General features: G+C 37.5%; 3 protein-coding genes, 1 long non-coding RNA gene and 2 other non-coding genes across 12 annotated transcripts; 5 read left to right on the top strand and 1 right to left on the bottom strand.

Annotated features, from left to right (window-relative positions):
* The first annotated feature begins 1,159 nt into the window (after positions 1-1,159).
* On the top strand, positions 1,160-4,211 carry LOC113711101 (uncharacterized). The gene is made up of 3 exons (XM_027234259.2): positions 1,160-1,723; positions 2,295-2,636; positions 3,348-4,211. The coding sequence occupies exons 1-3, from the start codon at positions 1,421-1,423 to the stop codon at positions 3,852-3,854; spliced, it is 1,152 nt and encodes a 383-aa protein (XP_027090060.2). The 5' UTR covers positions 1,160-1,420; the 3' UTR covers positions 3,855-4,211.
* A 2,216-nt stretch (positions 4,212-6,427) lies between these two features.
* Positions 6,428-8,714, top strand: LOC113711629 (uncharacterized). The gene is made up of 2 exons (XR_003453115.2): positions 6,428-6,559; positions 8,388-8,714. It is a non-coding gene; the product is annotated as an uncharacterized lncRNA (long non-coding RNA).
* LOC113713139 (small nucleolar RNA R16) lies at positions 7,000-7,090 on the top strand. Its single transcript, XR_003453467.1, has one exon. It is a non-coding gene; the product is annotated as a small nucleolar RNA R16 (small nucleolar RNA).
* LOC113713141 (small nucleolar RNA R16) lies at positions 7,256-7,339 on the top strand. Its single transcript, XR_003453469.1, has one exon. It is a non-coding gene; the product is annotated as a small nucleolar RNA R16 (small nucleolar RNA).
* Positions 8,715-10,246: 1,532 nt separating the features above from the next.
* On the top strand, positions 10,247-12,957 carry LOC113712898 (uncharacterized). 2 transcript variants are annotated; one of them, XM_027236529.2, is made up of 3 exons: positions 10,247-10,836; positions 11,226-11,458; positions 12,695-12,957. In XM_027236529.2, exons 1-3 carry the CDS (start codon positions 10,570-10,572, stop codon positions 12,759-12,761), a joined length of 567 nt encoding a protein of 188 aa, XP_027092330.1. In that variant the 5' UTR covers positions 10,247-10,569; the 3' UTR covers positions 12,762-12,957. The 2 variants fall into 2 exon arrangements, with proteins under 2 accessions (XP_027092330.1, XP_027092331.1); XM_027236530.2 differs by having other exon boundaries at positions 10,320-10,836; positions 12,706-12,957.
* A 1,442-nt stretch (positions 12,958-14,399) lies between these two features.
* Positions 14,400-24,792, bottom strand: LOC113713027 (protein ESSENTIAL FOR POTEXVIRUS ACCUMULATION 1). 6 transcript variants are annotated; one of them, XM_027236726.2, is made up of 11 exons: positions 24,601-24,760; positions 22,766-22,910; positions 22,564-22,649; positions 21,471-22,376; positions 21,263-21,383; positions 20,955-21,143; positions 19,815-20,594; positions 17,067-19,719; positions 15,761-15,945; positions 15,620-15,679; positions 14,400-15,044 (listed from the first exon to the last, which is right to left on the bottom strand). In XM_027236726.2, exons 2-11 carry the CDS (start codon positions 22,785-22,787, stop codon positions 14,656-14,658), a joined length of 5,391 nt encoding a protein of 1,796 aa, XP_027092527.2. In that variant the 5' UTR covers positions 22,788-22,910; positions 24,601-24,760; the 3' UTR covers positions 14,400-14,655. The 6 variants fall into 6 exon arrangements, with proteins under 6 accessions (XP_027092527.2, XP_071924183.1, XP_071924181.1 ...); XM_072068082.1 differs by having other exon boundaries at positions 21,471-22,373; XM_072068080.1 differs by lacking the exon at positions 22,766-22,910 and having other exon boundaries at positions 22,564-22,667; positions 24,601-24,792.
* Between the last annotated feature and the right edge of the window lie 1,181 nt (positions 24,793-25,973).

Genomic DNA, 25,973 nt, shown 5'->3' with positions numbered 1-25,973 from the left:
TCACAGACTACCATTCACACGCAATGGATCAAACTCATTAACGCTTGGTTTTGACCAAGTAAAATAACCATGTATAGAATTAAGCGTTTTTAGAGTGCTATAAACCAATGAATTAGAAACTCGATATCATAAAGTTGTTTAGTTTAACAGTTTCTTGATTCTTTGATCCCAATCGTCCAGAATTCAGCAAAGCATGCATGTAGACTTGGTTTTTGAATCTCGTTCAATTGGCTGATGCTTCCCGGCTCTATCAAATTAATCCTGTGGTGATCTTCTGCCCTTTGACTTGCGAGTATTGATATAAGAACAGTAAATTAACTAATAAATTGCGAATGAATATGTCACACTTGAGAAAATATGAGTTTTGTACTCTTCATCGTCCAGTCTAGTAGTTTCCATTCGAATGATCCCCCGGTAAAAATGAAGGAACACAGGGTCGGTTTCGGTAGTGGATTTTTCTTTAAGGCCTAATAGAGACTGTCCTACTAACTTTTCCGTAGTCCCACATCGTTTCTTCGGGATTGAGGGGTTGGGTAGTTAAATCCCCAGATTTGTCTCAAGAGTTGCCAGCTTTTGGGGTTCAATCTGAGATTAGATTTAATTAATTAACTTCAAAAGTTTGAAAAAAAATAACATTAGAGTTTGAATATAACCGGCATCTAATATTAAAAGGAAATTCAGATATTCTTCCAAATTGCCACAATTTAAGTCGTTTATAAAATGACATAGTATCTCCTTGGTGAAAATTCTCTATGCATAAATTACATCAAAGATCAAACCAAACAGATGGAATCATTTTTATTTTTACTTCAAAAGGTTGAGGAACATTCATAAATAAAAGAAAAAAAAGTTGAGAAACGGTCCATCAGTGACGCGAAGTTTGAAGTCCATAAGAAGTCAGATCACTTTCAATAATTTGTGTTGGAAAGGGATTAACATTGAGGTCCTTGAATCAACTACTACTTCTTAGGATAAATTACACATCACCTCCTTGCAATTTAGCGCTTTTCTGCATAACCTTCCTATAATTTCAAAAATATATGTAACCTTTTTATAATTTGAATTAAAATATCCAAATAATAGAATTTGAATTACATGTGGGTTTTCTCTTAAACTACAGCAAATGAATCAACAAATTCAAGCCCCCAATATTGTGCCAACGCGATTGCTACAACTAAGGAGCACCTTAGGCAAGAAATAAAAAAGGGAAACAAAAGAGAATGTCACCTCCTCTCACTTTTCAAAATTCCCCGATTTTCCAATTTTGATCCCGCAGAAATTCATCCAAACAAACAACAATTCGAGACAGAGAAAGTTTGGTAAGAAAAAGAAAGGCATCCTTCAATCTTTTCAGTTCCTTCTTCAACGATAAACAACCGTTCTGAGCATCTTTTTTTTTTTTTGTGCTGGAGCCGGATACATGGTAACTTCTATGAGGAAATTGTGTCCCAATCTTGACAAAGAAGATGGGCTTGATACGGTTTTGGAAGTGCCCATCCCGGAAGAAATGTTCACAAAGATGGGGAGCACTGCAGCCCACAGATGGCAGAATATGCGGAACCTGATGAAGGCTCAGCGATTGGATAAGCAGTCTGCATATACCACCGCTGCTTCAAGAAATGATCATTTCACGTTACTGTTAAAACTCGTTGGCTCAGCTTTCATTCCTTTCCAGGCTCAGCTTGACCACGCTATCATTTTGCCTATTAAGGATGGTTCCATCGTAAGGCCTAACAAACTCCATGCATCTCTTTATCTACAATTGTTTAAAGAAAAGATTTCACCTTATGCATTTTGTTTTTCCAATATAGTTCTTAATTTAGCCAATTTTATGGTTTTTTTTTTCCTGTCGAGTAGATGAATTTCGTAAGGTATAAATTCCGCAGGAAAAGTTGTGTTGATCATTTCCATGTCGTGTTATTTGTTCTTAATCTTTTTTTTTTTTTCCTTTTGAATGATAAATTAGATGGAAGAGTCGTGTGGTCTAAACTGCATTTTACTTTCTGGACTATTTTACCTCTGAACGAAGATTTGCAAATTGAAAGATATTGATGCACGGGGCACCCTTTTACAAGGATCCAAAGCGAATGGTTGGATAGTATGTCGTAATATTCTGCTCTCCTCTATGTTCCATGACCTGTTCTACAAAACAAACAAATGCACTAATAAAGGACTTGTTTTCCCATAATATCTAGGAAACCAATTTATGTATGCTTGATAAGAAAGAAAAGAATTAGTTTGATTTGTACGAGCCATGCACCCCTAATCGGTAATTCTTTTACTTCTACTCTTAGGAAGCTTCCACAGCAAAATATATTGTACAGCAATATTTAGCAGCAACTGGCGGCCATGCTGTGCTAAATTCAATCAATAGCATGTATGCTGTGGGGCAAGTGAGCATGGTCACGTCAGATGAGCCCGAGAATTGTCAAAACGCAAACGCTAAACCTAAGCGCGGTTGTGAAGTTGGCGGCTTCGTTCTTTGGCAAAAGAACCCTGATCTTTGGTACCTTGAATTAGTTGTTTCTGGCTGCAATGTAAGTGCCGGAAGTGATGGGAAAGTGGCATGGAGTCAATCATCTTCAACTTCAACTGCCTCAAAAGGTCCCCCAAGACCTCTTCGTAGATTCTTTCAGGTACTCCGCTTCGATTGCTGGTACAATACCTCTTTGTTAAAATCTTTAGTTATCAAACGCATCTGAATGTGTCAAATTTACGCCTTCGACTAGTCTAAATAAAAGTTTGCATATGCTAAAATAAATGAATTAGTTGCTATATTTATCCGAAATAGATATCTGAAAGTTAATTTAGGAGAGAATAAATACGATCGGCAAAAGTGGCAAGTACATCGTCTTAAAATCTGAATATGATTTGTAAAGCTGTTAAGTCAATCGAGTAGCTCGAAAGCTCGTTAGAGCTCGGCTCGTTAAGGTTCGAACTCAGCTCGTTAATTTTGGTTAACGAGTCGAACTCGAACTCGAAACATGCTCGTTTAGTTAACAAGCCGAACTTAAGTAGCTCGTTAGAACTCGTTAATGAAGGGCATATTTGTCATTTTAGAAATCAAAATTATAAAAATTAAAAATTTTAGGTTTTTATTAAGGTTAATTTGCACGAACTCGAACTCGAGTTCGTGAAGCTCGACTCGTTTGTGATAAACGAGTCGAACTCGAGCTCGAACTCGAGCCACATGTACATTTAACGAGCCGAATTCGAACACATTTTAAAGCTTGTTTTCCTAATGAGCTCAAGTCGAGCTCGGCTCGAATTAAACTCGAGTCAAGCTCGGCAGCCAAATACTCGACTCGATTAACAGTTCTAATGATTTGGTTGTGAACACTGAGCAGGGCTTGGATCCCAGATCAACAGCCAACTTATTCCTAAAGGCGGTTTGCATCGGAGAGAAGAGGATCAACGACGAAGATTGTTTTGCGCTCAAGCTGGAGACAAATTTAGACATCCTCAAGGCTCAAAGTACCCCGAACACAGAAATCGTCCACCACACAATCTGGGGATACTTTAACCAGCGGACAGGGCTTCTCGTTAAGTTCGAGGATACAAAGCTAGTGAGAATGAAGGCTGCAAAGGGGGATGATAACGTTTTCTACGAAACGAGCATGGAATCGTTCCTGGAAGATTATAGATATGTTGAAGGCATTAACATAGCACACAATGGAAGGACTAATGCAACAATTTATCGGTACGGGTCCAAATTGAATCGAAAATGGAAAATTGAGGAGACATGGAGGATTGAAGAGATTGACTTCAATATATGCGGTTTGTCCTTGGATTGTTTCTTGCCCCCTGCTGAGGTCAAGAAAGAGATGGAACAAGAAGAGCAAGGGATGGGATGACGGCACACTGTTTTCAGGTGAAACGAGCTGTATTAACTCCAAATTGCTTGTACATATAAAGTGAGTGGCAGATTAACATTTTTATTCAAGTTGTATTAACTCCAAATTGCTTGTACATACAAAGTGAGTGACAGAAGTTTTTCTGCTGATTAATCTCTCGTCGGATGACATACAAGATCGGCATGTATATTCACCAAGTCCATTGGAAGAAGTTGGAACTCGTTCAAATTACATCTTGCACTAGGTTCTGAACCAACATCCACATATAAATTTTGTAACGTGCTGCAGGTGTTAAATTTGTCTCAGTCGCCTGTAAAATCGTCGTTGAAATTCGATGGGAGCTTATATTCGATTTCATTTTTTTTTTTGTTTGTACAACTAAACTCTGGTTTTCCTATGTTCAGCACTAGTTTTTTCATGATGTCTTTAACCAATTACCTACCAATTTAATGCTCCAAAACGGGCTCCGGTTAGAAAATGAAGGGGGAAAAAACTCTTCACTTTTAAAAAAAGGGTAAATTATATATAATTTCCCATGGTTTCATCTATTGTCACACGACATCCTCTAACATTTTAAAATATCTATTTCACCCTCTACGATTTTATATAAAGAGAAAACTTGGCGAAAAATAGCATATGTAGCGTCATTAATTGAAATATCAATAATGCCCTTACTTAATCAATCAATGACTTAACCATTTTATAGAAAAGCATATGGAGACTACATAGACAAATACAAAATTATAGGAGGTAAAGTGAACTAATTTTTAATAGACTATAATTTTTAATAGAACTAATTTCACACAAGGTTAATTACATAATCAAGTAATAAAAATTTTAATAAAATAATCCCAAACCAAATCTAAAATAAATTAAAACAGTATAAAAGTAGAAAATAATGTAATACATTATTTGTCCAAACAGAATAATTTCAACTTCACACAAGTTAAACAAATTCATTTAGGATTAAATGGTTAATGCCCTTGGAAAAAAAGAGTAATTTAGTTTAGTTAGATAAAATATTTTTTATATTTATTAAATTATTTTTAATTCATAAATGGGTTATCGTGGGTGATCCGAATTCGACTTGATTTCTTTCCCGGTTCATCGGGTTCGACTCGATTCTGAACCGAATCCGGGAAACCTCAACCCAAACCCATTAATTTCGTGTTAGGTTCGTATCGTGTTTTCAGGTCGTGTCAAAAATTGACACCCCTGTCTTCCACCATGCTAACTCTATAGAAAGACTTTAATACTCTTCTTTTCACCTTTACCAATATGCTAACTCTTTAGTATTTGCGTTTGTTCCTTATGTTACCCAAATTAACATTAAATTGCACAAAAGTCTACATCAAAACGTTTCTCGTGACAAGTTAAAGACGAAACTAACAACAATTGGCTAGGAAATTGAGAATATATTAACAAAATTCAAGCCAAAGAATGTGTCATAGTATAATTTCAAAACTAAGAGTATGATTACATACAGTCACATAATATCAAACCATTAACAACTAATTTGAGAAAATTCCAAATGAAGGCTAAATAGTTTCTGGCACATAGTCCATTTTCAGCACTTAATGCAAGTGGCATACTGCTTTTGGTTGTAAGTGGTTTCAACAAGATATTCTATTTTCCTCCTGTGTTTTTTCAAATTTCTTAATTTTAATTGACTAAAATATCACTTTAGGAACAAAAGTGATAAATATGCATAAGGTAAATTCTTGAAAAATCTTCATATAGGAGAAGGGCTAATTTGGTTTTTTACTCGTAAGCTTCACACCGTTAGCATCCTTGAGAGTAGTTAATGGTAGTAATGAAGATTTAAGGGGTAAAGTGGAAGAAACCCGGAAAAATTAGGGTAGATTACATATGATTTTCATATACTGCCACATGACCCCCTTATATCAATTTTTCGCTCATAATTTTATGTAAAGTGAAAATTTGACAGAAAATAACCTATGTAATGTTGTTAATTGAAATACTAATAGTGCCTTTATTTAAATGCTAAATCAATCGATAGCTTAACTACCTTGTATAAAAGCATAAAAGAATTACATGGATAAATGCAAAAATCAAAAGAGGTAAAATGGATATTTGTACAAATCATAAGGGGGTTACATGGAGATTGAGATTTTATCTCACGTGTTTTTAGAGTGTATTTGATATAAACGCCATAACAAATTGTGCATTCTGTCCATTTTTCACCATACATAAAATCATAAGAAATTATGTGGCTTATTTTGAAAGTTTAAGGGGGTAATATGGCATTATGTAAAATTACAAGAAGGTTATAACTTATAAGTAGTTTATCCAAAAAATTTATCTATGGGAGTCTTGAGTTTTGGTGCAAATATTTTTTGCTACTTTTATTTTTATTTTTATTTTTACCCTAACTTATTTCCATTGTAACTACCAAAGGATATCATTCTAATATAACTACTCATAAACACACAATAGTCTTAAGTAAAAAATCTTAAAAGAGCAAAGTCATGTTCACTAACCCAAAAAAAAAAAAAAAAAAATCAATGTAAAATAAATTCATAAATTAATTTCTAAATTGCACACGTATGGTGCGCTGTACCACTAGTACTAAGGAAAACGCTTGCTGCGGCTGTCATATTAGCAACCATTGCCGAAGGAAGAAAAACCCTAGCCGCTGCCTGCGCCAAAGTCCTATTTAAGCATCATCCGTTCAGCGCCTCCAGGTAATGTTTAGGATCGATCTTCAGGAGCTCTACTTAATCCTTCATCCGTCCACCTCGTCTTTGACTCCGCACTAGGAAATAAATCCTCTTCAGAACCTAATATCATCGTATCACCCTCAATTTGTATATTCTTTTCATTTCATTTTTTTTTTGGGGTGGAGGGGGGGGGGGTGTTGTATGTCTACAATTGCATCTGGTTTACCCTCTCCTCGTGAAATTTAATGAGTAATTAAAAGGTGTACGAGGAGATATAGCTGGTGCAGAAAGTGGAATTAGGATGGCTTACCAGCCCATTGCATTGCTGCTATTTTATAAGCAGCATTAATTTGCCTTGGCGTCAAATGGACCTTCCGATATTGTATTTCTTAGGTTTAACGAATTTTATTTCTCTTTTTTGCTTATTCTTTTTTTGGTATAAAAAATCAGCAAATTTGTTAGTTAATGGCAAATGACGATTGCTAAATTCTTATCCTACACACTGAATATTTTTATGTGTTGACTACCCAACTCCGCTTATTATCTGATGCCATTTTTGTTGGGAATTAAGCTGTATTTTACGAGCATTTTAAGAAACTTTTCTATGTTCTGTGACTTACTGTTTCGTTGAAAGAGTTTAGGCATGCATCAGGGTAATTTATGATGGAAGTTTTTTCTTTATTTATTTTTATTTATTGGTTAATAGTACCTTTCCAGTGGGAGAGCAAATGATGAAAATAATCTTATCCTACACACTGAATTTTGATGTAGACTAAACAACTCCGCTTATTATCTGATGCTCCCTTGGTTCGCTGATTTTGCACTTAACTGTACTTTTCTCAGCTTAGCGGCAGAAAGTGTTATTTTGATTAGATTAAATTTTATTGTGGCCCCCTTTTTAGTCATCTGAACTCTGAGTAATAGAACTCTTAATCTGGTTTCTTGATTTTGCTCTGTGCCCTTTTAGTTACGTAAGTTACGAGTCAAGTGTGGTTGATAAAATCCTAGCCTCTTTTGGTTCAGTGATGAGAAAAAAGCAGACGGGCGGTCTGAATCTGATGCCATGTTGAATGTCTGCATAGTTCCTCTTTTGGAACATCTCTGAGACGTGTATCTACCTGCTTCAGTACTGAGTTTGTTTGGATAAGAGTTTATTTGGATGATTTATTTGAGATATTTACTGTAGCACTTTTTGTGATGTGATGTATGTGAGATAAAAAGATAATTGGGAAGATAAAAAGGTGATTGGGATTTGTGAGAATAAATTAAGCAAACCAAATTCTCTCTATCCAAACAAACTCACTTTTATCAAGTTATCTAGTACAGTTTAAATAGTTTCTTATCCTTAGCTTTTGTTTTTTATGTGATTTTAAAGATTTTTATTTCTCCTTGCTTACTGGCCGTGATGAACTGCTTAAATATGACTGGACATATGAAATTTGTCTCTGATTAAAAATATGCAGAAAATCTGAGCCAGTTTCATTTTTTGCGCGGGCTTTTAGTGCACAAATTTCACGACCATGTACTTGATACAAAAATCTTTCTTTTGTTTCCTGCCTTCTGCTCAGTCGGAAGAGAAACTGTCTAAGGTCTACATTAGCCTGTGATCTCTAAGTGTGCTTGAATTCGGGGAATTATCTGCGAGGAAGAATGGCTGCATCTGTAAATGGCTATGGGAATAGGCTTTCTGGCTTGCTTCAAAATTTAGCCAAAATGATTTTTGTAATTTGATGCTTGCGAAATTGTGTTTCCGTGTAGCGTAGTTTAATGTGATTGCTTTATGGCGAGTTTTCGTCGAATATTACCAGGTGTTTGTTTACCTCTTCTAATCTTGAGCCTGCACTTTGCACAGGTTATACTAGGTATCATCTTAATAGCATACATATGTCGCCGCTCAATTGATTTCCTCCAGTTACAGATAATGTGGAGTATGAAGCTAGTGTTATGCTTCACCACGACGGCTGTTCTGTTGACAGCGCTTATTGAATATGCTTGTTAATGGATTTTGGTCAAACGTTTCGCAAGCCTGTAAATGGGGAGGGATGGTGATACCATCCCAGGATTTTGGCACTGTATTGTATAGTATAGTAGTATGTAATATGAGATTCAAGCAAGCGGATTTTAAAGTTGTGAAAAAAAAGAAAAGAAAAGCATAATATATATAACTGGTATTACACTACTTACCTATCGATCTCAACTATATATTGTTGCTATACGTTATATTGCAAGCCTATACATTTTTTGTGTTTTATTATTTTATATACATGTTTAATTTGGTTGTTGTTCATTTAAATGTCTTTCCACATATAGCAGACTGTTTGTGCACATTTGTGACAGAAGGATATCATTCTAAATTTTCCTATGCACAATCTATTTCATTTCTTGTTTTCTACCAATTATTTATACAAATTCATTAAATTAAATGATTTTTGTAAGCGATGTCTAACCATATCATCCAACCATTAAGCTTATAGATCAGCCCCTCAACAATCTTTTGATTTCTTGCATCATACTTTCCCGATAAGCAGTCCACGCTTACACTGGCCTTTAAAAATTGCTTATCAAAAGCGTGTTTGAATTGACAGCGAGACTTGAATACAGGCGCTTTTAATAATGCAAGTCCAAAGCCACTACATGTTCGTTAATAGAAATACAACAATTATCATTCTTGAACGACGTAATAATTTTTAAATACGTTGTAACTCATTACAAATTACATGACCTTTTACACAACAGAAGTATTCGGTTACTGTTTTTGTGAATTCTTATAAGTATATTTGTTGAACATTAACATTAATTACTGTGAATTCTTATATATTTGTTGTGTTGGAATTGCGTTATGATCTCACTGTCCTCCTCGTATTGGTCGTACGCTTCTTCGAGTCAAGGATAGCAATGGAGCAGAGCAAAACAGGATGAGGGGCAGGTGACCGCTCCTGAACTGTTCACGGCAAGATTTTGGCAAAAAAAAAAATTTGCAATCCAGATCACTAATTATATATCAATTTTCACAACGTATGTGAGATCTATAAAATTTTGTACTAAAATTACATATCGTGCAAATAAAATTACGTCGTGTATAATTAAAATTACACGCTGTTAAAAATGATCAAAACTGCTGGACAAGGGCAACCGTTCCTGCCCCTGTCCAGCAGAACGAGACAGGGAGCGAAGGATGAAAAGATGGGGATATTTTTCTCCCCTTGCTCCAAATTGGGTGCGAACAAGGGCCCTGCCATGCTCCCCACCCATAATTATATATATGTATTATCATGAAATATATATTATGATATTATCATGCATAAATATATAGTACGATATAAATAATAATATGATTTTTTTTTTGTGCTAAAATGATATAATTTCTTCTATCAATTTATTGTTGATACATGTTGCATGTTGTGTATAAAGAAACAATAGCAATTAATTTAGATTTTATATGGCATCAAACATGAAGAAATAAATTCAAAAGATCAAAGTGACTTTATTTCACGTTCAATGTTTTGCAAAAAAATTTTAAAAAATAATTAGTAGAGCAATTATTAACGTTATATATATACAATTAAATTAAAGAAAAAAATAAAAATGATACCAAGCTGTGGCGCGGGGGCTGGGGATCCGGGCGGCCCTTGTGACTCCCAAGCCACTCCATCGCCATCGCTGGTGTCGTATACTGAGGTATTACACTCATTTCACTCGCTCCAATTTAATACTGCCATCTCATCTGGTCGAGCCCGCCCCCGTCGGTGGAGTTTTAAGACCCACACGTTATCCGATGCTTCGCAGTGCACTTGATCACTCCACTCATTCCATCTCTCTCTCTCCCCCACAATCCTCAGCTCAGACTGTCGGTGTCTGACATTGTAAGCCTCTGCATTCTTAACTAAAGGAAACTGAAGCAACCCCAGACGACACAATCAATTCACCCCTGCACTAGAATCGATAAAATTTGGACTGAATTTAACCTTTTTAGGAGGGTTAGTGTTTTTTTTTTTTTTTTTTTTTTGGGTGGGGCAAAAATATAGTAGTCAAATATGAAAGACGAAGAAGCACAGACAACGACAACATCAGCAGCAGCAAGTACAACAACAAATGCTGCTGCCAACAAGAAAGAGGGGTCCTCTGAGGGTGGCTTTTTGGGTAGAAGCAAATACAAGTTCTGGGCCTTGGCTGCAATTCTTCTGCTAGCATTCTGGTCCATGTTCACTGGCTCTGTCACTCTCAAATGGTCTTCGGTTCACCTCAACCATGTCTCCGATGACCTTTTTGACTCCCCACTTCACCACGACCTCGATATTCTGGTACTACTCAATACATTTTTCTTCTGTTTATAATTGTTTCATTTTTTTTTTTTTTTTTTTTTTGCAATGTTTGGGTGTTTGCGGGTTGGTGTATGACAACTTAGTCCTGTTGTTGATGCAATCTTGCGGTCAGCCTTTAACCAACTTACTAGCAAAATTATCTTTGCTACTGCTACTTCCTTGAAAATTGATTTGTAATACTCAATCAAACAGCTTAACTTAGGTTGCCTTGCTTTTGATTGAAACTGTTAGAGGCAGTTTATGTTTAAAGATCAAGCAACTTATAAACATGTTACCAATACTATCATAATGCATACATGCTCTTTTAGTAAAACTGTTAGGGATGTATGGGTTCCTATTAATGCCTGACAACGGGGCTTCTATTCCAGGAAGTGGAGGAGAGGGAGAAGATGGTGAGGCGTTTGTGGGATGTGTATACTCAGAGCAAGACTGTGAAGTTGCCTATTTTCTGGCAAGAGGCTTTTGAGGCAGCATACGAGGATCTGATTAGTGAAGTCCCCAGGGTCCGACACGCTGCCATTTCCGAAATTGCCAAGATGTCGTTGGTGCGCTCCACGCTTATACATCAACTTGAACCATCTTCTCACAACTCTATAGAGAGGTAGATGCACATTTTACATTCCTTTCTTTCTTTTGATTAGCGACGACCCTTTTCTCAGGTCTGTGCTACAAGTACAAAAGAAAAAGAAAATCTTTTTGAGAGTTTTGATTTGCTCTGGTATTGCTGGATAAACCATTATTAGTTTAATGCAAAGAAGACAAGGAGTGGCTGGTTCAACATTCTATTTGAGTCCTTGAACAAAGGATATAAAGGAAGATCAGATAGAAGTAATACCATTCTGGGCCAAACTAATTTCTGTGGAAAGTCTAAGCTGTTTTCATCCTTCGATGTCTTCCAGACCTGTGTTCGTGCTTTCTGTGCGTTGTATAGAACTTCCTTGTGTTGACGTTGCAACTTGCAAGATTTAGAGTCAGAAAGTTAATTCTTCTGCTAGAATATGGAAATTGGCCTCTGTTAGATAAGCTAAGGGCAGAATATCTCATAGATGGCCATTATGCTATAGAATTTGGATACTGGATCTGCTTGATCTCTGAGTTATATGGTTGTCAACGTTGACACTTGACACGTTCATTTGTTTCTTTACACGTAAATCTTAATCCGTAGGTGAATTCCCATATTTTCTGGCTTCTGACTGCAGGCGAGATGAATTCTTTAATTGTTTTCTATGACGATAGCTAAATGATAGTTTTTGGCCAAAGTTTTACTCCGTGGTTGTCGCCTTACCCTCTCAAACCTAAATAAAAAGGGTCGTTCTCGTATTCTCATTCTACAATCCTTGGATCTTGTTTTATTTCTTTTTTGGCATCTTTGTCTGCGTGTTTTGGTTTCTAATTATTGAATCTTCTCTGTTTCTGATATCAAACTAAGGACTTCAGTGTTAGACTCGGTTGTATCTGACTAATACGTGTATGTTTTATAATTTGGAGTTATGAGTAAAACTGAGGTACTAAAACTGATTTGTTAAAAAGATCAAGTGTGATTAATGAGTGCAACCATAGCAATTTGAAGATCGAATATGAATCCAATCTAAGTAGTAGGACTGGGACTAAAGTGCAAAAAAATCACACTTGTTGGCGTCTTCATAAAAAATCACATGGTAAGTAGTTCACAGAAGATTTCAGCTCATAATTTAGCAATTCAAGGCAGTAGTAGGAAAGCATCATTGTAAGTTTGTGACACCTAGCTCGCACAATTACTTGTATAGAACTACTTAAGCTAAAATAGGTAAAAAAATTATTTTTTCCATTAACGTGTTTTAACTCATTTCTCCTTTAGGGCATCCACAGAGAGTAAGCTAGCAACCCAACCGGGAGGAGAAAAAGTCAGCACCGACAGAGCATGAGGATTATTAACAGTGCACTGCATGATCATCTGGTCGCTTAATTGCTTGTACCGGCCAACATTTAAGATTATTTATACGTTGAAGTGTAAAAGATTTTGTGGTAGTAGTTGTAGGCGTATGCAAATTTATTGATGACATTTTGACTTTACTCAATTTGATAGCAAGTTTAAATATCAATTGTTCATGATGTTGCCTCTGTGCCTGGGATTTGTGCCTTTTTTTTTTGGGATCGGTATTTGTACTTGAACAACTGCAGACTCCAACTCAAGCAAGCATGAGCTTGGATCTTCCCAGCTACTTTCATTGCATCTGGCATCATCTCTGTGTGAAAACTTGACATTTTTTAGACAATTTGCTCTTCGATGCCAAAAGATACAAGAAATGGCTGCAATGATTCTTCATTGAATGTGAGTAAGGCTAGCTTTTGAGCGCGACTCGTACCTTTCTTCTGTATATGGTAACTTGGTACTGCGTCCTCTTTTGCTGTACTTCGCTTTTTCTTCAACCACGCCCAATTTTCTCTGGTTCTCTTAGAAGATAGCTAGGACAAAGATTCAGTTATTATCTTGATGGACGTTAGTGTAGTTTCATTGGATAAATGAAGGTTATTACAGCAGGTGTTATGATGTGGTAAACGACCGCTGAAAGGAATGACTGAAACCAGAAAAGGCAGCATCAGTTTAGGGAAACCAAATGTTTGACAAATCAATGAAGATTATCAGATAGAATCAAAACATATTTCTGCAAACTAGCAAGTTTTGCAGAATTAGGACATACTCAACAGAGGATCAACGAACCTAGTAGTTTAGGTGTCCTGACCAACCCCAGGTGAAAAAAGGGAAGAGAGAGAGGGAGAGAAAATAGAGTATAAGCTTTTATTGAGTCAAATCGAGCCAAATACTTGGTGTTTAGACTCTATTAATGTATTATATGAACGTGATTCAAGTTCCGCTCGAATATTAACGAATTATAAACATTGTTCTAATTCAATTCATTTATTTGTAAAAATATTTGAATTCAACCTTGAATTTGATTTTGAAAATGATTTAATTATTTTTTAATAAACAATATATTATTTAGAATAAACTTAACTGTATTTATTGATTTTTAAAAAACAAATAATGCTAATTTATGTGTAGTTAATTTTTTTAATATAATATATTATATATTTAATAATATTAAATTTATTTTTATTTTTATTCATATAATTATATATGGATACATGAACTATTCGAATAGTTTACAAACAATTTCGAATACAACGCGATTATTAAATGAGTCTATTATTATGTTAAAATTTAATTCTTTTTTTATTAAATGATCAAACTTTTTTTAAACTTGAACGAATCCAATACTGCAAACAGTTCAATTCGTTAAAAATTATAGCACAGAGGATCCATAAACTCAAAAAAAATTTTAGCTGTCTTCACCAACACCACCCCCAACCCCACCAAAAAAAAAAAAGGACACGCACAAGCACACGACTTCCCCAGCGCCTACATCCAATCTCCTTGTTGCCATTCTAGGGTCCGTGGAGCCTCACCCTAGGTGGAAAGAAACACTTAATCGTATAGAGAGATGGGGGACGTAATTGCACTTGTTTCTTAAAAATAATGGAAGGTTGATTAGAAAGGACGGTTGTACAAAACACGTGAAAATAAATAGAAGCTAAAAGGCCCTTCAGAAGTGATACAAAGAAGGCCACCTCTCTTGACGGGTAAGCCACGCTAAATCTATAGCTGAGTAACTAGTACTCCTGTTAACAATCCCTCACAAAATTGCTCGAGCAGATAACTAGCACTGCTGCAGCTCTATAGAGAACAAAAAACCTAAAAGAAAAACATTTACAAAAGACCTCAAGGTAATGTATGTACAAAAGGCCCAAAGTTTTTACTCAATCTTCAACGCTCTGAATCTCTCCCATCATGATCCTGTTGCTAACCACATTAAATCCCAACACCGAAGGGCTTACCTTCTTTCCTTTTTTAGCCTTCTTCTTTCCTCCCCCTTTTGTGGAAGCATCGGAAGCAGTTGCATTGCTCTGGTCCATTCCCCCAAAACCACCATCGTCAGAAATCATCTGTCCAGAACCTGAGCCAGTGACCCTTCGATCATTCTGACTTTGGAAAGCAATTTCAAGGACTTCACCAGATAAAAGATCTTTGTAGTTGAGGAATTTGTCAATGAATTCATGGGCAGGATCGAAGGAACCAAGGTTCTCTATCAAAAGTATTTCAGCTTCCGATCTAGATTGCTTCACACAATATTCTAGAAAACTTGTATCTAGAAGAAAGGGAAAAGGTGTCAAAGTAATATCCATTTATATATATAGAAGAAATTAGAGCATTTTCTGACATATACTGGCACGGCTGCATTAATTTGATATGCAATAAGCACTCCAGGATCCTCTAAATATAATAGATATCACAGCAACCAAAGTTACAGTAATTATCATTGGCATCTACTTTTAAGGAAAATTCCCATAAGTTTCGAATGCTACAATTGTCTCCCAACCCCATATAACACATCAAGACTCAGATGATTCAGGGGATATTGTGCTGCCTTATAAAAATTCTACGTCCACTGGATGGGGTACTGTATTTTGAGACAACAGCAGGCAGAAAAGATTAAACTATAGGTTTCCTTGACCATATGTACCTCTGTTAAGAGAGAAATGAACAGATTAGATCCAAGTTTCCAAAAAAGACTCTAGGCGTGGGAAAACTGCTATATGGTTTGTAGCCATTTTCATATGTGTTAAGTATTGATTATACCCCAGATTTAGAACAAGCACCAATTATCCAAGATTAACATACAACCAAATCAAACGAAACAAACAGCTAGACTCATGCAAGTACCTCTTGTTCCAATAAGCCTGGCACACTCACTTTCACACCATTCTCTGAAATCCATAGCTTCTGCAATAACATGATCAACGAAGTTCTTCAATATTAAAGTGATTAGCCTTGAGCAAATGAACCCACATGTAGATTACATACCTGAATATTTTGTTGAGGAATCCTTCTTTCCCTTCAGAGATGAGTTAGCAGAAGCATTAGAAATAGATGGATGCTCCACCAGCCTTCCACTTGTAGACTTCTGACGGTTTAATGCCACCCCAGAAGATGCTTTAACGGGGGTGTTTTTGCTTCCCCAGCTGGTTCCGAGTTGAGGAAAATCGGACCTGCAATTGCCACAAATACACTGTCAAACAAATTTCATCTAGGAATCCTAAATTTAACAGCTTCAAGATTCTATAAGTCTCCCACAGTCCATATCTCCATGAGTAAACACAATATTCCCACTGCTTAGGAGAAAAATGCTGATAAGTTAAGTCAATGAATCACATCTTCATGTCTGTTTCTTCTCAACTCCCAGCCCAAAAGAGCAGAAATCTCAGTACATCACAGAAACCGAAAGGCATGCTGTCACAAGCACATCAAGTTAAATGTGAATTTGAGAAGAAAGGGCTACAGATGACGGGTATCACATTGTTTCAGCAATCTTCCATGATTTTTAACTGCCCCCCACTCCCAAAACAAATTCACCAATGCAGTACACAAGCATTATCCCAAAGAGTGAAGGAATACTATCCCGAATGGAAAGCAACCACCTACTGCTAGAGAAATTTTTCTAACATAGATGACACAAACATCTGGCCAACAACTGACACTGTTATTACCAAGCTTGCTACTTAACTGTAAGGTAAAACTCTTAGCACAGTGCATTCGCAACTGCAGCTTCTCACAAAGGACTCTGCAATACATGAACTGAACCAAAATCCTATAAACTTTCTGTGTCTTTCTTGTTTAAAAGTTGAACAAACATTTGAGTAACACAAGAAATTTGAAATAACATGTTGAGATGGCAACAATTATGCAATGTTGTTTCGTTAAACAATTAAATGCCCAGGGGGACCATTATACACCATGCTATAAGAAGCAGAGGCAGGGAAAGAACTTTTGAATAAGTAAAAATTAGCAATTTAGCTGTTAAGAACCATCTATCAGATTACAAACTTAAAATTTATATGTTGAAACAACTAATATACATGAGAGGACCATTATACATCATAACATCATCCAGCTGCAGGGGAAGAATAAGAATTTTAAAATAATAAAAAGATCTAGAAATCATGCAGTTAAAAACTATGTCCAATACAATATTAAATTAGGCTGATCACTAAATACTCGATATGACATTTGCATAGTATCCAAAAAATTGGTAACCATGAATGATGAATGAAAGTAAACACTCATGAATACACTAGAATTTAGAAGGAAAAAGCAAGTTAAAGGATCATACAGCTTTGACTCTTGCTTGGGTTGCTCCACAGGCCCCCAGAACAAATCATCCTCAGCTTTATGCTTTGAAAGAGGACCTTGAGCATTGATTTGAACAGGAGATGCAGCCTTGGCTGGAGAAGATGCAGAAGCTGACCGTGAAGAACCACCTCCCCGTGCAAGCTGACTTGGTGCAGACTTCTGTGATGTAGGCACTGGGATCTGTGGTGAGGGGACCTTTTTCCCCTGTTCTTTTTGAATGTCCCTCAATGATGCAGGTTTTGGGAGCTTTCCAGAGTCAGTAGACCATGCAGGACCCGCGGAAGAACTTGTAGACTCCCCCTTCCAGACAACAAAATCTCCCAAGGAAGGGCCCGAAGGAATTGCTGGTAATAGTTCCTTCTCTTGGTGACGAGAACTTTTACTTTTCTCAATGGGACTTGACCCCACTGACACATCTGACACAGCAGTAGGAATTGAAACCTTTGATCCAGCACCCTTAGATTTAGCAGATTTTTTACGGCTCTTCTTAGTATCTTTAGCCTCGATGAAGTTGCTATCATCAACAGGATCACTGCGGGAGCTGATAGCAGATGCAGAAGGCAAACTAGACAAATTGTCAGAAATCTCTGGATCTCTTTCACTTGACTTAGCCACAATGGTATCCTCAAACAAATCATGCAATTGGCTCTTCCTATTTTTCTGATTACGGGAGCTGTCTGACTTGCCAATATTTAAGGTGGCACTTACTGGGTCTAGCTTAGATTCTTTGATTGACTTGGAATCTGAACTTGCAACCACCCCCACCCAAGGGGTAGAAACACTCGAGGAGCTGAAAGCCGTGGCTGTCTCAGAAACTGCAATTTCTGTGCGTGCTCTCCTCTCTTCTTCCTGTTGGATTTCCAGCAATGACTTTGGCTTGAAACCAGGAGCAGGCTTCCAAGCTCGTTGTCCAGCTTGTAGCTGTGTGTTATTGAACTGTGAGATAGACCCAGCCTGTCCTAGTTCAACATTTTCATCAAGAGTTTCACTATCATCTTTGGAAATGGATGACTTCTGCCCCTGCTGGACATGTACAATGTCAGCCGTCACCTTATCACTTTTATGCTTTTTTTCTTCGGCTGCAGAAGACACAAATAGGTCATCTGGAAGAGTTTGTGTATCAGATTTTGCTATCTTACTATTTGTGCCTTCAACTTCTCCCGACCTCAGTTCCTGTGTCTTCAACACTCCTTTTGCCAAGTCAGAAGACTGAGCCTTAGAGGACTTTTGCTTTCTTGACTTTTTATCAGATGATTTTTTCATATCGCGTGCTTCGACATTTTTCACTTCCTTCACCACAGAGGACTCTTCAGTGTTTTGCTTTCCTTCAGCTTGTAGTCCTTCATTGGCTTCAGCTGCCGGCTTTACAACTTCTTCTACCTGCTCTCCAATGAAAAAGTCTTTTTCATCACTTTCAAGGGCTGCAGGTGGTTCCAGAGCCACGGATTCTTCAAAATGTTCCCCCTCACAAAAACTTACAGCAGCTTTAGAGGTAGCAACTACAATAGGTTCATTACTTTGCAATGGATCTAGTTGATAACCGTTTCTTATTCCTATATGCGACAAAGAATCAGTCATGCTAGTAGTCGTCAATGAACTTTTCTGCTCAAGATTATCAACTTGTTCTGATAAAGGATAATTCCAACTATTCTGATGGGCAGCAGTACCAAACATTTGATGGGGTAAATGGGTTTCAGCACCAACATTTTGGTTGGCAACCTCAGAAACACTCTGAGAAAGTAAAAAGTTAGAAACACGTTCATCCTTCAAATTAGGAGCATGAACCTGAGAACCAATATGAAACAATTCATGAGATGGCTGGAACCGCGAATGATCACTTGGAGCAATTCCTGCAGAATATCCAGCAGTTTGTAACAGGCCATAAGAGGATTCACCAAGCCTCTGGTGTGAATTATGATCAGGAAGCACTTGTGAAAGAAATTGTTGATGCTGACGCAGGAACTGTTGCTGCTCCTCCTGCTTCTGTTGCTGCTTAAGCAGCAAAATTTTATCCACTATACTGAGCTGCTGTAATGCAGCTGGGGATTGAGCTTGCAGTAGTTGCTGTTGCTGCAGCAAACTTAAGAGCTGTGGATCTTGAGAAAGACCAGAAGAAAGTAGTTTTTCAGCACTAAACATGCTAGAAGAATTTTCCATAACTTGGCTCAGCAAATTTATTTGTGGCTGTAGCCTTTGTTGTTGAATACCATATGCAGCCTGAGGAGGATAATTCTGAGCTTGATGTACGTCCAACTTATCTTGAAGCGATTCCAACCCTCCTTGAGTTGAGAAATTTGGCCAACCACTTGCTCCATTATTAAGAACTGTATTAGATCGTTCAGGTAAACCTTGGAGGATGGCCATCAAATCAACATTGGGAGAAGTCTGCTGCGGATGAGCATTTTCAGCAAGCGAAGATAGAAGTCTTGAATGAGGCACTGACGGGTCCTGGAGAATCTCTGAGTTAGGAAGAGGGGAAGCTGCATCTCGCCCAGGCCAATATGAATAGGGATTTGGTAGAGACCTCTGCCTCTCAAGTGTCATCTTTTTAGCCAACAGATACACATTATCAGCATTTTCAGCTGCTAACGGAGGTGCTGCACTGGTATTATTTCCAATATATCCTCTGATACCTGTATAGATGTCAAAGTTCTCTTGTAAGACTAAAAATGGAAACAATTGATTGCCAAGAAATAAAATGCAGAAGCTTTCTAGTGGCAAGACCAACCTTCAGAGGGAACAGCCTTCTCAAGTTGGACACCACTCAAATTGCCAGTCATCAGCGATTCCAGGAACCTGTTTTCAGCCTCTGTTGTTGAATGATGTTGATACCTAGGTTCATTCTTCACCATGTCAATCTCATTCAAACCTGACTGAAGTGTTCCAAAGTTGCTGAAATTAAGCCTACTGGATGCATCGGTGATTTCATTTGGCTTTGCTGCACCAAATCCCGGAGGTGGACGAGCTTTGGCACGCAGGTGTGGCATAACATCTCCAAGTGGACAAAATGATGACTCAGGCGGTGCACCAGCTAAGCGTACTAGCAAGTCAATGCCAAAATAGCCTGCTTCAAACCATCCAATAATATCGCTCCCCGAAAAAGGACCTTGAATTTCACCTTGTGGATCTTTATAATAAAGAACCAGGTCTTCAGGAGAAGACTGCAAAACTTTCTGCACCTCTTGTTCCTTGTTGAAGATTGCAGTTGGTTGCTTTCTTATAGTAGAATCATCAGCAATCCGCGATAATCTGGCGAATGATTGATCTGCCACGCGTTTTTCGCATTCAGCATTTACGTCTTTCTGTGACTCTGACCAACCAACATCAGGAGCCCTGGAATTAACAGCTGCAGGAACTTCTCTCCAATCATGTGAGACTGAAGGTGAGCGCTCCCCAATTGATGAGGACCGCCATGTACCTCCGTGTAGAATAGAGGGAGGTCCTTGCATGTTTGGTTCTCTGTTAATAGGCACATCATCATTCTTCCTAGAAGGAGTGTTGTCTTCTCCTGAAGCCGAACATGCAACATGAGTTATTCAGTGGCCCCAACATTGGATGTTCAAAACAGACATTCGCAAAATGCAAAGGAAAAGCTTGTGCTTTAGGACCTCCATTGTACTTATCAAGTGAGACAAAAATGTATATATACATGCATATGTCTAAATGTAGTTACAAGCGTTAGCCTAATCTCTCCTGAATGTTACAGAAGCAATAAATAGTCTCAATTGATCAGTTAATATAAATTTGAACAAACTTTCAAGAAAGAAACTCCACTAACTACTATCACAAAACCCATATCATCCTACAACTACCACAAAAATTAGCTTCATGAAGAAGTTGGGTATCATATTAGGCTTTGTATATGTACCTTCAGAATTAAATTTATAATCAGAAAACTTCTGATAATCCTGCACACTCTCAACCCTTGTGCCACCCCCATAAGAGTAAACCTGCTTCTCCTGGGACATGCTTTCTGAATAATTTGAACCACCACCAGCATTTTCCATGTTTTCCTCCTTGGAATCATTTATGTCATGTGGTAAATCTTCTTTACTACCTGCAGATCCAAGTAGTACCAAAAACTTTTGTCACACAGAATACCATATTAATGCAATTAATATCAATACAGAATGGCACACATCGAAGGTCATAAATTAGTCTCATTATCAAAAATACCAAGCTTGTTCCGTCTTGACTGCAGAAAATCAGTTGAGTTCCTTCCAATAGACCCTTCTCTAGTAATTTGTGGAGCACCACTGCTGACAATATCTCCCCTGTCAATTCCCTTCAAGACCATCTATCCACCAAAGGTATGGAAACATTTTAATACAAGTAAAACAACATATCAGATTCACATTAAACCAAAAGACAGGGCAACTATTACCAATTCTTCATTAGTCAGTGTACATAGTGCAAGAGGTTCTATGGGTTCTTCTTGGGTAAGTGGAGGTACTTGCTGGACGACATTGGAAATTTTCTCACATGATCTCGTGTCTGTTGTCCTGTATACGTCAAGCAGCTTTGTTCGACTGTATCTCCAAGGTAAGGACTCTCCATGGGCAGTTTCACCTTTTTCTGACACATAACCAACTGAATGAGACTGAGTGGATGCATTACTGACAGAGCTAACTCTACCCCGACCAACAGAGAAGGTCAGGCCACTAGTTTCCCCACGTCCCCGACCATGAGTAAACACAGGAGCCTGTCTGCTTGGGGTCAAAGTTTGGTGAGGAGGAGGGTCTACCCTTCCTCGGCTGTGGGAGTTCATTCTCCAAGGACGATAATGATCCCCCTCCTTTTCTTCCTTTCCATGATAAGCAAGACTGGATGGCCCTTTATCAAGAAGTAGGTCTGAGTCTTTGCTGGATTCTGCCCACTTCTCACGCACATTATCTGTCTCCTTATCATCAGGCCCCCAGCGTGTGTTCCACTTGCTCTCCCGACGCTGATCATGGTTGCCGTCCCTATTTCCCAAATCCGTCCATCGCTCAGTTGGGCCACGGCGTGCATCTGCATATTGTCTTCCTGATGAATCAGTCCAACGATCTGTTTTGCGGTTGTCAACAGGCTCTTTCTCACCATCCCTCCATCGATCCCTACGAACAGCTGAATTGGTATCCCTTTCTTCATCGCGCCAGCGATCACGCCGGCCAGATTCCATATCCAGCACAGAAGGCCGGAAGACATCTTTCTTCTTATTGATCTCGCGTGTGTCCTCACCAATTCCAGGTGATTTCATGATATCTGAGCGACTGGAATAACCCGGATGAGGGACAAAATGGTTCTCCTGCTACAGGAACAAACAGGTAACATCCCATGAAGACATAAGAAATGCTCTAAAATAAAATCCTACAGGTTTTCAAACAAAATTCCTACACTCATGTTTAATACCAGTGGAAGGTACTACTTATCACTACAGGGAGAAAAGATGTAATTAGACAAATTAAAGTGCTGGGCACAGTAGAGTAGTAGCATACCCCAGTTATCCCACTCTTAATCTCCCCTGGCTTGGAGAGAAGCCACTGCGGTGAAAGCGGAATAGGATTCTCCGACGCTGGTGCATCTACAGAGAGGGAAAAGGCTATAACATAATCAAACATCAAGACATAAAATAGGCCAGAGCATACTCCATCAAAGAAGAAGAAAAATCATTGCAAACAGGATGATTTCTTACACAACCATCGCAGCCAGGATGATACATCCTCGCTTCCAGAATGACACAAGATTTAGGAAATGGCCAGTCAATTGTTGTCTATTACATCATGACACCAGCTCTTCAAAAATTACGAACATTGCCCACAGGGGAGGAACAGAGAATGCATTCCTTCCATTTCATCCAAACAAAGCGTTAGCAGCAACACGTCTAAAGTCTTGTATCATAGAACAGCTATTCAAACATGTTCCATATACAATTAAAAATAAAGAGCCACACAGCTTGCATAATCATCAGTAAATGTTTACCATCACAATTCAAGGCCAGAAACCAAAACAAGAAGAAGAAGAAGCAGCAGCAAACCAGAAGACAAAGATCCAAAAATAAGGTACCTTTTTCTGTTGTAACTGAACTTTTGAGATAATAGAAATGATCCAAAAATAAGGTACCTTTTTCTGTTGTAACTGAACTTTGGAGATAATAGAAATGAGATCTTCACTGTTAAAACTTTTTTAACTAACAAGGGGGAAAAAATTTTAAGAAGAAGGTTTTCAACTGGGTACTTCAATCTCCCTCACAGCTAAATTACAGAATAGCATAACTCTGGTAAGACAAGGTTAGTCCAAAGCCCCATATGCACGATGTAGCAGTGGGACAGGCCAAGAAATTTCACAAGCAATGGACATATACTGAGCTCAGAATTTCAAGCAGAAGTTCTTAAAATGAAAACAGAAACAAGAAAGAATTGAACCAATATCACACAAAAGAGCTATCGTGAACAAAAGGAGGATTGAAACGTTGAAATGAAAAGACATTTTCTTTTTAGCTCTTTCAAGAAATTACGTCTGCAGCTCATTCACAAAAAAAAAAAAAAAAGAAGAAGAGATTAATATCTGATTAAGATGACCATGGTTTCAAATTTTGGCAAAGCAGTAAATTGAAATGTCTACAGAGTCTTTCACTCTCTAAAGGTTGGCCAGATCAAAAAGGTTCCCCCATTCTACCAGTAATTTCAACATTTCAAGGTATTCCTATTGCAAATGTACAAGTAGCATGTGACTTCCACATTGTACAGGTTTTCTTATTTACCTGTACAGTCTGTCACCTAATAATTCATTGACCTTCCATCTAATCTACGCACAAAATTCATATCCAAAATTGTTTTTTCCAAAAAAAAAAAAGGTTGAAATCAAGAAAGCATGATCACTTAAACAATCTGTACTCGTAATTTAGCTACAACACTATCATTTCCAGCTATTCAACAAAACGTTTATTTTTTATCTGCTCTGCATTTCAAATTTTGGAAAAGAAATACCAGAACAAAGACAAAAAATGCATCAGTAGAAAATAACAGGAATAAGATACCTGCAAAACCCTTTTTTCAGTTAAGAATTTCGCATTCCTATCAAGATAAAGCGGCGCCCTGGCCCCACATTCAGATTATACCCCAAAAAAAACCCAATAAACCAAAACCGATACAACAACCGCGAAGCATAAAGGCAATTTATCCCAAAATTAATCTCAAAAAAGAGGTTCTAAACTTAAAATATAATCAAACAAAAACCACTATAAATTCAGCAAGAATTTCCTAAGACAGGGGAAGCCAAAAAATTTTAAGATAAAAAAACAGAAGCAAAGCATCGCCATTTCTCTCCTCTCATCCACAGAAAATAAGAAGCTTTTAATGGACGAATCAAAAACCCTAAACCTTACTAAACATCTTTCACGCGCCGCGATGAAACACACAGGTAGCGGCTTCAATCTAGGTTTTCAATCAGCTACGGATGAAAAATGTAGAATTAATAACAAACTTCAGATAAAATGTACATGGATAAAAATCAATCAAATGAGAAGGGGAAACCTTTGGAGATCTGGCTAGGGCGAGAATCGAAGTCGGTCTTATCAGCCATGGACGTTGATGAAGACGACTCAAAGAAAAGGTAGAGAATTATTCGCGGCCGAAGAAACCCTGCTGCTACTGCTGCTGTGTGCTGCTAATTTCTGATTGACTGCTCCGAGGTGGTAAAAAAGAGGGGAAGGCAATTGGGGGACATATAAGGGCAAAGGGCAAAGGGTGGATAATTGGAAAAGACGGGTTTAGTTTTGCGGGGTGTCCATCGCGGCGTACGTTAGCAAAGGCGTCTCGTATCCCATGATTAGAGTAGTCGACACTTTCACGCGCTAACGCTCCAGCGTGGATTCCACGCTGTTAATGAATTGACTGTTAAGCCCCTGAATGGTTTTATCGCGTGGTCGATTGGGGAACAAATGAAAGTAAGGAGTGTGATGGACTCTGTGGATGAGATAATTTCTATTTTGGTTTCTGGATTCTAATTTTGTTTCAGGGTAAGCTACGTGGGCACGTTAAAATGGCTACCTGATGATGTGGTTTTATATTATTGGTCAGGACCCAGCCTGATTTTTTTAAAGTTTCAGCATCCCTAACTCGTTAATGTTCTTTAGCATAATTTTAAGGGTAATTTCATAAACCTCCCTGACAATTGCAGCCATCTCCCTTAAGATTTGAAAATTCACACTTATCTCTTTTAGTGTTGTTAAAAAGACTATAATAACTTTGATAACTTTACAAATTCTAAATGAAAACTTGGTGTAAAGGAAAAACAATCCGCATTTTGCAAATATTTCTTTATTCAATAGCTATAACCTCATATCACCTAAAAAATCGTATTTAATTCCTAAATCATTTAAATAGATTTCTTACTTAGTTTTATAAATAACCTACTAGTGGGGATGTATTTGTTAAAAATAGTTTCTTCACAACTTACTTAGCAAAGGAAAAAAAAGGAAGTTCAAACATTAAAAACTGATGCCTTGAAATATGGCCTAAAGTTTACTGTAAAGAATTACCTTAAATTTTTTTATTTAGTATGTAATGCTGATATTTGATTTCTTTTGTCATTTACTTTGATTTGTAAATAAAAAAGGGGCAATATAGGATATTCATTAGGCTTTTTCTACTTACACCCCTATTTGTTATCAAAACATATTTTCTAGTAGAGGTTTCTATAATTTTTCAAATTTTAATGGAGGTAACTACAATCATTACAAACCTCGAGGAAGATTTCTGAAATTATCCCTAATTTTAACCCACCCCACTGGTTAAACTGATAAACCTGATTACGAAATTTTCCTTGATTTTGTGCTTAGGCTCTTTTTTTTTTTTTTCAAACTAAGAGTGTAATCCTGTTGTATTAATCTCTTTTGTTCTCTTTT

This window comes from Coffea arabica, chromosome 10e (assembly GCF_036785885.1).
Source record: "Coffea arabica cultivar ET-39 chromosome 10e, Coffea Arabica ET-39 HiFi, whole genome shotgun sequence".
Classification (NCBI taxonomy): domain Eukaryota; kingdom Viridiplantae; phylum Streptophyta; class Magnoliopsida; order Gentianales; family Rubiaceae; genus Coffea; species Coffea arabica.
This window is presented reverse-complemented; position numbering and strand designations above follow the sequence as displayed.

Bases quoted from the DNA above. Each gene is read 5' to 3' on its own strand.
- LOC113711101 (XM_027234259.2), top strand. From the start codon at position 1,421: ATGGTAACTTCTATGAGGAAATTGTGTCCCAATCTTGACAAAGAAGAT. The intron at 1,724-2,294 runs GTAAGGCCTAAC...TTCTACTCTTAG, and splicing joins CTATTAAGGATGGTTCCATC to GAAGCTTCCACAGCAAAATA. The intron at 2,637-3,347 runs GTACTCCGCTTC...AACACTGAGCAG, and splicing joins CTCTTCGTAGATTCTTTCAG to GGCTTGGATCCCAGATCAAC.
- LOC113712898 (XM_027236529.2), top strand. From the start codon at position 10,570: ATGAAAGACGAAGAAGCACAGACAACGACAACATCAGCAGCAGCAAGT. The intron at 10,837-11,225 runs GTACTACTCAAT...CTTCTATTCCAG, and splicing joins ACCACGACCTCGATATTCTG to GAAGTGGAGGAGAGGGAGAA. The intron at 11,459-12,694 runs GTAGATGCACAT...TTTCTCCTTTAG, and splicing joins TCTCACAACTCTATAGAGAG to GGCATCCACAGAGAGTAAGC.
- LOC113713027 (XM_072068080.1), bottom strand. From the start codon at position 24,649: ATGGCTGATAAGACCGACTTCGATTCTCGCCCTAGCCAGATCTCCAAA. The intron at 19,720-19,814 runs GTTGGTCTTGCC...ACATCTATACAG, and splicing joins GAAGGCTGTTCCCTCTGAAG to GTATCAGAGGATATATTGGA. The intron at 15,946-17,066 runs GTATGATCCTTT...TGGCAATTGCAG, and splicing joins CCCAAGCAAGAGTCAAAGCT to GTCCGATTTTCCTCAACTCG.